Source organism: Falco punctatus (assembly GCF_963210335.1).
Source record: "Falco punctatus genome assembly, chromosome: 6".
In the NCBI taxonomy this organism is placed as follows: domain Eukaryota; kingdom Metazoa; phylum Chordata; class Aves; order Falconiformes; family Falconidae; genus Falco; species Falco punctatus.
Window position 1 is genome coordinate 50,700,728 of NC_137585.1, and position 12,036 is coordinate 50,712,763.

The 12,036-nt window shown below is 41.0% G+C and overlaps 1 protein-coding gene across 4 annotated transcripts in view; it reads left to right on the forward strand.

Annotated features, from left to right (window-relative positions):
* The window catches only part of PPHLN1 (periphilin 1), a 70,579-nt gene extending 62,440 nt beyond the window's left edge, over positions 1–8,139 (forward strand). For all 4 annotated transcript variants that reach the window (XM_080392130.1, XM_080392132.1, XM_080392131.1 and 1 more), the window contains exon 10: positions 7,543–8,139. In XM_080392130.1, coding sequence (XP_080248256.1) covers positions 7,543–7,752 — 210 coding nt within the window. In that variant the 3' untranslated portion in view covers positions 7,753–8,139. The remainder of the gene's footprint in view (positions 1–7,542) is intronic.
* The last annotated feature ends 3,897 nt before the right edge of the window (positions 8,140–12,036 follow it).

Consider the following 12,036-nt stretch of genomic DNA (forward strand, 5'->3'; position numbering starts at 1 on the left):
TGATTAAACTAATTTGGAAGAAATGGAGATGCAGGCAGGAGATGCTGTGTCCTAGAAGCAAGATGCTATAGACCAGCTGAACAGAAACACTGCGGTCCCATGTAGGGAGCAGCAACTGGCTCCCTGGGGAGTTGAGAGCGGGGTGGCCTCAGTTGCCTCTCCCAGGGGCCTCCCCCAACTGCTGTGGCACCCGGCGCCTGTCCCTGCTATGCTGTGCTGGTGCGCTGCCCCCCACATTGCTGGTCCTGGTCCTTGAGGGCAAAGCAGGGTTCAAATCTGAATTCAGGCTTCTTTTAAAATGATGGCTATATCAGCATCAATTTCACATAAGAGACTTTCAGCAGACCTTTCAGTCAGGTGTTCAGATGCCAAAAATAGTGGGCTTACATTCTGAAGGCCAATTAAATCTGTTAAACCAGGCACTTGAAACTTTCCATGGAAAGGGAGGCAGAATTGCATTTAAGTGCAATTAACTTTAACATTTTGCATATCTTCAGTAAGTAGCAAATTAACATGGAATTGTTCATTACTACATAGTAGATTAAATAACTTGTTTCCCCAAATTTGCATTTCAATAGATATCTAATTGGTCTATAAACAGATTGATTAATGGGTGCAGAATACATAGTTTCCAGGCAAATTTGTTAGTAGTTTTTAAGAAAGAAATAGAGTAGACTTGTTGATATTTTACAATTAAAAATTGTATACCAGTATTGTAACAAAGTATTAACTTTGTTGTACATTAATTTGGCTTTTTGTAACCATGAGAAGTAGTTAATCTTGGTTGAAAACCAATTATAAATGGCTTGATCATGAGAATTGTCTGCAAGTAGTTTAATGACAGTTCTGAGCGTTCTTTGCACTGTGGAGCTATAAATTTCTATATTGTACTCATAAGCATATCAGTACGATTACATTGCCACTGCAGTAATGAAATTTTCTTTGTACTCTTTCAGTAGAAGATTAGCTTATTGTACTTGAGGAGAGTAAATTTTGGGTAAGTTCATAAAGTCTAATTTGCACGGTTGAGAAAAAGCCAAGATAGTATGTAAATAAATTAAAAAGAAGTGATTTGGGGAGAGGTAATAATTCCTTTAAAGAGTTGTCTTTGGCAAAGAAAATACTGTGACACCAGCAATACTGAAGTCATTCAATGTGACTTCAGCTTACATGCACAATTATAACGCAGCATCTCACTGCATATGCAGTCAGCTTAGAGCTACATCTACATTACAGAATCTTTTCGTATTGCTCTTAGCTAGGAGTACAAGAAAAATTATACCACATAGTCTGTCTACCCAGGCTGGGAAAACCTGGCATCGATGTGGCTGTGTTAAGAGTGCTTTGTCAGACTCATTTTAGGTCTGCTGAGGAGGGCAAATATGAAGCTGGCTTATACCACGAGAGGGCTATGCTGGCCTATAGCTGTCCTGGTTTAGCTAGAGGAACAAAAGCTCTTACCTCTGTCAGGTGTAGAGGAGCCCTGGGGCATCACTGAAGCAAGAGAGATTTCAGGCAGTGTGCTCTTGCATCAGTGGGGTGTCTGGAGGGGATGTGGTACCGCTTTCGAACTTGTGCTGTACTTGTGCTGTGCAAGTTCAAGCTCTGCTTTTGTCAGAAGTCAAACTACCAGTGAGCATGTTGTTTCTTTCCTCCTTGCTTGGGGTATTTGATACTTGTGGGAAATGTGACCTTAATAGCTGAAAAGTTTTTGTCTTCTGAAGGATATTAAATGAATACTTGCATGAATCACAGATATAAGACTGTGATTGCTGGGCATGTTGGGTCTTCTCAAGGGTGAGTTAGTTAGTATCTAAGGGTTGCAGGCTGTTGAACGTGGTTTCTGAGCCACAACCCTAACTCCTCCCCCCATGTGAACTGAGCCTTGAGGGTCTTTGGCCTTCTGGATGAGGAGCTGAGAACAGGCATCTCTTGAAGATGAGCACTGACTCATAAGCACTGATGGTGGGCTGTGTACGTATGGTGCAGAGCTGCTCAGAGAGCCTAGAGTTGCATCCTGTTGCTAGGAGGAGGAGTCCTGGTGGAGGTGAGAGAGCATTAGGTGAATCTCTCAATGTATGGAATGATAATACTCAAAAATGCAGGAAAGGTGGTGATAAAAAAGACCAAGGAAGGGATTGATTGGAAACTACAGATTAAATCATGGGCATCGCTTTCCGTTGCTAAATAGTCACATCCACTTAAATGGATGTGGTCCTCCTCATGCCTGGTGGTCCTGCTTGTGTTTGTGAGCAGAAGTGCCACCTTCTGCACTGAAGTGAATTTGCCCATCTCTCGCATAAAGCTGCGCAGGCTTGCATGTGCAGGTCTCTGGATGATTCCTATTCAAGAGGCTTTTACATGTGCATAAAGCCAAGAGCATTCAGGAGAAGTGCCACAGTCATATCCATTCAAAACCATAGCTGGAGAAGACAGTTAATGTTGTCTACCTTTATATAGAATAAAGCCCATTCATTACAACAATTCCTCCAGAAATGAAAACTGAAGATTCAGTTGAGTCTTCTGGGGTGGACAGGAGAAATTTGCATCTCCCGTTTGCTATGCAGTTGTACTTTCTACCAGCTGTGGGCACGGGAGGTACAGAAGCTAACTTGTAGCCTGGTGGGACCAGTCTTTCTGAGGGTCGCTCCAGTTATGTGGGAACTTCTGTCTTGTTTTCCTCTTCTTCAGAGGCTGCTTACAGCAGGAATTAGTTTTAGCTCTTCTAAATCACCTTGAGAATTTAAAAAGCCTTTCTTTGCACAGACCATAGAGCTAAGGTGGGGAAATGGTACACGGACTGAAATAAGGGTGGCGAATATCTCCATTTTAACTTCTCTATTTTTCCTGGCCTCATCTTTTTTGAATATTACGGGGGTTTTTTTGCTGTTGAAATGAAGCTGCTTTTTGGCCAGGTATGCAAGACTCTGAGACCAAGATGACAAAAGTTTCTGACTCTTCTTCAGACTGTAGTCACTCACAGGGGAGGACATCTTAAGTTCTAGTTTTTCTCATTACAGTTTTTATTGTCCAAGAGCTCTGTTGTGCGAAATACATGGGCAGCTCCGCAACAGGTTTTGAGAAGAACATGGGGCTGTGCTAGGCAGAGAAAGGAAACGATGCAGAATTCGTCAGTGAGGAGTAGACATGTCATCAAGATATTCCCTAGCTAGCTATAATTTCATCCATGCCCATAGTTCAGGTTTCACACAAAGTTTTGGTGATGGTGTTTTGCACCCATCAGTTTATCCATTCAATATGCTTTCTTTGGTTTAAACAGAGAAAAGTTTTAGGTTGCTGTTGCAGGAGGGATATAGCAGTCTAAGGCATGAGCAGTCCCCACATGCTTGCTTCAGCCCCTCTTTCTTCTCCATCAGATGTTAATGTCCCAGAGCTGAGCTGGAAGAAGAGATGTGTGGTATCCTTCACCTCTTTCACGTCAGTGTCATACATCGTAATTTAAGTCACTGTTGATGGTGCCTTAGGGTTAACTGAAAACTACGCAGACTGTAGATGAGGGAGTTCTCGGAAGTTTTATTCTGCCTGGTGAGTTCAAGGGCTTGATCACCTCTGACCTGGGGGACTAACATCACCATTGCTTTAGCTAGATCTGGAAGTAAATGTCTTTTAGCTATATTTAAACAGTTCTCGGTGCAAATTTTGGTTTCGTTTTATCAAATAGACGAGGAGTGTTCACTAACATGTTGTAGGTGCGTCACACCTTCAAATTTGCATCCACATAAAGCCTAAGTGCTCATACAGAGACCAGCACAGTGAAGGGTTGATCTCAGCCAGAACTTCTATGCTATTATCATGTAAGAATAAAAAGAGTTAAAATGCCATGAGAATAATATGGAAGTGGGTATATTTATGATCCTTTGACCTCACAGGTGGCAGATGTGCTGATTTTGGAAAACTCTTCAAAGAGAACTTGAATTCAGCTTATATACTTCTCATTCACAGGAAAATCAAGACTCTGTGCGTGTACGTGTGTGTGTGTGTGTATATATATATATATATATATACACACACACACACACACCCCTACCTTGTGTGTGTGTATAAAATAAATATATATTTGGGAATAGAACAGCTGTTTCTGCTTCTCCTTCATCTGCTTACTGAAGTGTTACATGTTCTTTCTGTTACGCTGGTGCTGTAGCTTAGGTCAGAGAATAAAGTATGCTAGGGCCTTGGTAAATGATCACCCTCTGGCTTTAGCTGTTTTCAGGATTACCTGACCTATATATCAGACAGAATAATCATGTCATTGGTATCATTTCCTTTCTTGTTTTTCAATATAAAAATGTTATTTCTTCTTTCCCCACATGTGGAATCATTTTCAGTTTTTAGTTCCAGATGTTTACAGATGAGCTTTCCGTGGTCTGAGCTCAAAATCAGTATCAGCTGGAATTTTAAAGACAGGATTAGTTTCAAACCTTGTTGGGTTACAAGTTCTTTCAGTATTCTTCTATAACAGAAAGCTTTTTTTTGCTTGTTTGGAGTCTTTCCTGCTGTTTTCTTTCTTCCTCAGACATCACATTCTTGGCTTATTTTCCAGAAATACCCTTCTTCTCTTCTGTAGAGAAGGTGGATTTTAATATGCCATGCCACCATCCTCTTTTTCAAGAAGTTTGAGTGCTTTCATAATTTTTTCAAATAGTTGACTTTACCATTAAGCTGTAATCAATATCTTCAGTGAATGATACTCTTACAACTGATAATCTTTGCTCCCTTCTGCAAAGCATAGTAACCTCTCTGAGGGTTGGTAGTCGTGCACTGGCTTCAGATATAAACTGCTTTATGAGGTTACTTCCACTTCACAACTGTGGCTCACAGTTCTCTCAGTTGTGCTGATGTGTCTGGTTTTAGAATTGCATCACTGAATCACATTCATTGGAGGGGAAATAATTTTAAAAGGGATCATCTCAGTGATGCAATTTATGTCGCAGCTATACAAAGAGGTTTATCAACATAATTGAGGAGGCAGATTGCACCAGGAGTATCAAATCAGCAGCTGGGGTAGAAAGCTTGTCGAGGGAAAATTACTCAATTATTGTGAGAGGACCGGAGCTGTTTCCTTTGTTTTCTGTTGTTAGAACTGCCTTCCTGCTCCACCTTCGCCCTCTTCCCCTAATGTAGGTCAATTCTATTTTTTAAAAAAGTCTTTTGTCACAAAGTATTGAAAACGTTCATCTTACGTGTGAAGGTGTTTAGTTTCCAGACTGTTGTGACACAAAGTGACTTCTGACTCCAGGCGCAGCAACAATGATGGCTTTTTTGATTCTCCTCTAAGTCTTCTTTTGTGAAGGTTCTGAAGAAAAATATGCTTAGAAGGAGCTAATAATTTATACGCTAAGGGTCAGAGAATTTCATCTGGATTAGTTCTTTGTGGTGTGTGAGAGAAATAGCAGATAGCACTATTTGCCGTTAATTTGAAGACCAATTAAAAGTAGAGCATTTCCTGTGGTTGTAGCGGTGGGTGCCTCCCCGCGCAGAAGCCGGGGTGCTGTGTCTGTTCTCTGTGAGCGTCAGGGTTCCACCGGTGCCGGCGGTGCGCAGCATGCGCTGAAGACTGACAGTTACCAGGTTCATTTACCTGTGGAAGATGGTTCATGCGTCCTTGGTCTGACCACTTCAAAGGTGATAAAATAAGACAAGTAGACATGGAATAAAGGGGGAGAAAAAAAGTTTTGAACTATTTTCCCCAAAACATAATGGCTCTGGGGAGAAAAAACCTTTCAGACATCGTTGTGTGAAGGTGCTAGCAAGCATGCTTGCAAGTACTTGAAAGGCACAAATTATCCAAAGTGCAATACCATCTGTCTGTCGTATGGCTAATTAAGAGACAGTGATTCTTTCTGAACTTTTTCCTTGCAAAGAGAAAAAAAAGTAACTCAAATTTACTCTGTTTGAAGCTCTCTGAGTACTGTGTTTGACTTGCTGTGGAACATGAACTCTGAGAGTCTGGGTTTTGTGCTGCTATTTTACTACCAAAGAGCTAAACATACAAAGCAGGAAACAACCCCCCTCCCAGAAAAAACACCATGTGCACACTGTTCCCACACTGAAGATGTTTAGCTGCAGTGTGGTTTGGGCTGCACTCTTCTCTTTGACTTTGTAATCTCAATTGAAAGTAAGTTTCTTCCAAAAGGTTTTCTTTTATTTGCCAACCAGCGTTTGAAAAGTAGGTCTTGTTTTAAACTATTTGTGTAGAATATACTATCAAGCCTTTGAGAACAGCCTTTGTTAAGGGTATCATGTGAAGTCATTGTGTTTCTGGGAATAGTTCAGTTTGTGTGCAGAATGTTTGTTTTGTTTGTTTGCTTTTTTGGTTTTTTACTGCTCCTCTGACATGAATATGCTTGGGCTGCCCTTGGACTGGTCCTTATGAATCAAACAGTATAGTAGTGTTTGGGGGTGTGCGTGTGGTTATTTGTTTTTTTTCTTTCTTTTTTACTAATGAGAAATTGATTATATACAGTTGTATCATGTCTGTCCACAATATAGCTAAATGTCAGAGGAAAGGGTCACACATATTTATAAAAAAACAAGTTCTAACACGGGCACGCAATACTAAAAGGTAGTCATGCTTCGAGGAATATCAACATCTTAGCTTTTTTTCCTTCTGAAAAATACAGAGATGTAAAACTTACTTATCTTCATTGAAAAAGCCAGTGTATTTTCTAAACAGAAATTGGCCAAGGAGGTGTGAAAATGAACTGCATCTGGCAGTTGGAAGACTTTGACAAGTTCCTTTTTTGGTGGATGTTTAGATTAATAACCTTAGCTGGAATCTGAAAAAAAAAAAAAGTTGTTTGTTTTTTTTTTTTGAAAGGCCACTGATTGGCTTTGAAAACCGCCTAAGAGCGTATGTAGTCAGATGTTTGTTTGAAAAACAGTTGCAGTGATAATGAGAAGTTACTTCTCAACTGTGGTACATAACTGACTTGCAAACTCTGCATTCCCTGCAGTACAAGATCAGACAGGTTCATGTAAAGAATTGCCAGAATTTCTCTTCTTCTTAGTGGTTGAATCACCAATGCAGTCAAATTAATTGAAGTCATATTTGTCAAGGACTTATACAGGAAACATATAATCCGACAAACAAACGTACATACATAATTTGGTGGAATTTTTTAAATACAACTTGTATTTAAAGTATTAGGAAAGATTACAAACTAAGTTACTGGTGCTTTGTATAAAGACTGAGGTAGCTAGACATGCCACAGTTAAATTAGTTTTACATATATTTGCGATGAAAATCTGGTTAGCCTTTGCACTTTGCTTTGCCATGATTTATTAAATATTGCTGCATTAGGAACCTAATCTCTCTTTTTAAGGTATTTCTTCCAATTAGAGTTGCTTATATTAGTGCAGGTCAGAAGAGAGGAAAAAGCAAATATGTCTTACAGCTGAAACTTGCATAAAATCCAGTATTCTTTGGTTTGGATCTACAGTAGCACCTAACTCTATGTGGGCTGTTGGCATGCTAATGTAGAGTCTTGCATTTAACCATTTTCTAAAATCTGTTGTTTCTAGGTCTACAGACAAGACTGTGAAACCTTTGGCAAGGTAGTGAAGATGCTAATTGATAAAGATCCATCATTAGAGAAGTCCATTCAGTTTGCCCTGAGGCAGAATTTGCATGAAATAGGTGAGCGATGCATTGAAGAACTCAAACTTTTCATTGCTCAGTACGATGCTGCCAAACAAGATCTGTCAGAATCCTTCAAGGAGGGCTCATACTAAGGACAAAAATACGCTTTTAGATCCTCTACATTGTGTATGCCATGATACATAAGTCTGCTTTTTGCAGGGAAAGAGGAGATCTTGTTGGAGTTTTAAACCCAAGGCCTGCACTACTCCGTAGTAGCTCAGGTGGCTGCGTCTTCTTGTTCACTGTGGTCTCCGCAATTGTATTCTTCCTACCTGTACTTGTTGACATATATTCCTTTGAAAGGATGTTCTTTTCAAAAATGCTGTAAAGTGACAAACTATTTTTGAAACCTTTACACAGTTACCTAGGAAAAAATGTTCAGTCCAATGTATGTACACTTCTGTTTTGATGTTTATAAGTGTAACTTCAAACACTGTATTTTTTATTAAAATAACAAGAAGCAGCTCTTCATTCCTCAACTTACGCAGAAATATGTCTTGTTTTCATATATACTGTAGGAAGGGAGGACTTGCAAAATCGGTCACAACTATGGTTTAAAATATTTATTGTAGTTTAAAGTTCAGGATCATTCTGTAAAATTACAGCAGTGGTTATCTGTAGTCTCTGACTACCAATGCAACTCTTAACTACTTGATAGAAGAAATGCTATATTTTTTTTATAGTTGCAGGTTCTGCAAATGCCTTTAAAATTTTGGTGTTTTCCATATCATGAGTCATTACTAGTAGGCAGTATTATGTAGGATGAATTCTGTGTTTTATTACTATTTGCTACTAAATGTTTCCTTTCTTGTTTTTGACTACAGCTTACAGAGTGTAACTGCAGGCAGCCACTGAGCAGGGAAAGGTCTGTTCTACTCTCTCCCTCTCCCCCCTTATGCCTTCTCACCATTTTTTATCCATTGGTTTTAACTACTAGGAGGTTGTGTGTGATCTTTATTTCCAACATCAAGAAGGAGCAGGAACTTGGGGTGGCAAGATGGGGCAAGGAAAGCGAGCAGACAGTCTCTGTGGTAACTCCAAGGTGCTTTGGATTAGGTGTAACATGAAGTTGAGCTCTAATGCCCAAAACTCATCACCATTTCAAATCTAGGTGGTTCTAAGTAATGTCTGGTGCCACTTGTGACCTGATAGAGTGACTTGTAGCTGGGGAGCAGTGGTTAAGGAGAGTCAAGAGGCTGCCACTGCTACCTGATTACTTTCTAGAGATGAAAAATGTTTAGGACTCACTGGCAGTATCCTGACTATTAGATTGTGTACAGCTTTATATTGAATAAGGTACTGGCTTTTATAAATGTTTTAGAGAAGGGCTAATTTGAGTCATAACCATGAAGAGGTAAGTATAAGCACGATTGTTTTGTATACGTTTGCATTTAGAAAGATGTGAAACTCTGTAAAAGGACTAATGACCAAAGTTCACCATTTCCAAAGTGCACGGTATTTTTAAATGAAAAAGTCATTGAATTCAGCCCACTTACCAAGATAACTTCTCAGACTTCATCAGAATGTTGTACAGAAAAGTAAATGAAAGAGCAGTGATTTTGCATGTACAAGGTACTGTATGTATCACAGCATCTTACACATGCAAATATTGATATTTATATTAAATAAATATCACATCACATTCCTGAGATGCCCAATTAGTTTTAATGACAGTAGGGTGTGGTTTTGCAGTTTGCTTTTGTTGGTTTCTGAGAGTTTACATTGCTCAAAGAAGATGACCTGCAAGTTACCCTGTTGGCACCTGGGATTGTGTGGGCTGCACAGTGAGTGGGAATCAGATCACGGATCCTACAGGATGCTAATTTGGGGAGGGAGACAGTGGAAGAGGGGCAACCTGTTGCACAGTAGCTAGACTTGACCTGCCTCTTCTGGCAACAACCTGGGTTACCAAGATAGTCATGAAAGCAGAGGCAAAGTCTTCTCCAAGGCAGAAGAGTAACTACAGTGCTTTCCTACTTGTCTACAGGACTGAGAGCCTTCAGGGTATTACACCAGAGTTTCTGCTTTGGGTTAGAAATGTTAGTGAAAAAAATACTGAAATCAAATTTAATATATTTTTGATTAAAAATGTCCATTATTATTGTACAGTTTGTTAGGAGTCTCCTTGTTAGAAGCCTGATTAAATTTACTATGATAAATGTACCTGAATCTTCAGTTGTTTTTCTGTAAAGTAAGGCCTAAGCTTATAATCACAGAATCATAGAATATCTTGAATGGGAAGGGACCCATAGGATCACTGAGTCCAGCTCCCTGCTTCTCGCAGGACTACCTAAAACTGAACCATATAACAAAGAGCATCGTCCAGATGCTCCTTGAACTCTTGACAGGTTTGGTGCCGTGGCCACTTCTCTGGGTAACTTGTTCCAGTGATAGACCACCCTCTGAGTGAAGAACCTTCTCCTAACATCCAGTCTGAACTTCCCCTGATGCAGCTTCGTTCCACTGCTGTTCACCAGAGAGAGGAGATCAGCACCTCGCCCTCCACTGCCCCCCTGGAGGCAGCTGTAGATTGCGATGGGGCCACCCCTCAGCCTTCTCTTCTCCAAGCTGAACAAGCCAGGTGACCTCAGCCACTCGTAAGTCTTGCCTTCAAGGCCTTTCACCGTCTTGGTCACCCTCCTCTGGGCGCACTCTAATAGTTTGATGTCCTTCCCATACTGAGGTTGCACAGCACTCAAGGTGGGGCCGCACCATTGCAATGTGGAGAAGGACAGTCACCTCCTCAACCAGCCAGCTGTGCTGTGCTTGATGCGCTGCAGGACACGGCCCTTCTGGCTGCCAGGGCACACTGCTGACTCATTCAGCTACCCCCAGATCTCTTTCCACGGGGCTGCTTTCCAGCCTCTCATCCCCCAGTTTGTACATATAACCAGGATTACTCCACCCCGGTGGAGAATGTGGCACTTGCTGTTGTTGTGTTTCATATGGCTGGTGATTGCCCAGCTCTCTATAGTCTATCCAGATGTCTCTGTAAGGTCTCTCTACCCTCGAGGGAGTCCACAGCTCCTCCTAGTTTAGTATCGTTGGCAAACTTACTTAATGTACTCTTACTTACTTAAAAAGACTCCTGTGTCTATAATAATTTATAAAAACATAAAGAGCACTAGCCCTAAAATTGAGTCCTAGGGAACCTCACTGGTGACTGGCCACCAGCCTGGTTAACTCCATTCACTGGAACTCTTGGAGCCTGACCCGTCAGCCAGTGTTCTTGAGGTTTTTAATTAGCTAATAGGTCAGTAAGATCTTTGAAAAGTTTGTTAGGTTGTCCTTAGCTTAATCTGACTTTTTTTTTTTTTTTTTTAATGGATTACATTTTACTGATGAACTAAGGAGTCTTTTTTAATTTATAAGCACTGTTTCATGAAAGGTTTAATTTGCATTCATGAGTGATAGGGAACCAGTTTTCCGGTTTTGTCATTAAGTTGAATGATCACATTTAACCTTTTGTGATGTAAGTTTTTTGTTGACGTAAGTAAAATATTATGCCAGTCCTTTAACTTAAGCAAAAAGCATGGCTTTTAGTCTTGCTTCCTGCAGAAAGAAATTTATATTATGGATTTGTTTCGTATCAATGTAAAAAGTTGTCCTTGATCTTGTGGACAGCCTCGATGGGCTCCTGGAAAGGGGTAGGAGGAGCACTGGTGGAAGAAACCAGATGCTGTGCTGGAGGAATTTATTTTCTTAGTCACCTTAAGAGCTCCTGAAAACAAGTTACTCCTGGCACTCAGTATTGTGCAGGTACCCTTAAAAGATAAAAAAGGGAAGAGGAAAAGGAAGGAAAGGAGCATGGAAATTCCGTGCTACCTGCTGAGGCTGGAGCGGTTCTGAGTGGATTTGTAACCTCCCTGGGTGAGTTGGTACCTTTGAGAAACAACGTAAGCAGTTATGGTGAAAATCAGCAGTAAAACTGCTACGGATATGAAAGGAGCTAGTGCCATGTATCAGAGAATGACTGGTCCCTTGGGACCTCGGTGTCTGTGCAAGGTTTCCTCTTTTGATGGGGGTGAGGGTCATGTATTGCCCTAATACTTCTCACCATCATGAAGGTTGTACAGGGTTTAGCTGGAACAGAGTTAATTTTCTGCATAGTAGCTGGTATGGCGGTGCTGTGCTTTGGATTTGTGATTAAAACAATGTTGACGATAATACAGGGATGTTCCTGTTACTGCTGAGCAGTGCTTGCAGAGCTCAGGGCTGCTTCTGCTCCTCACCCCACCCTGCCGGTGAGCAGGCTGGGGGTGGGCACAGGTGGGACAGCCGACCCCAGCGGACCACAGAGATATTCCATACCATAGCATGTCATGCTCAGCAATGAAATCAGGGCCGAGGGCAGGGGCAGAGTTTGCCAGGGCTGA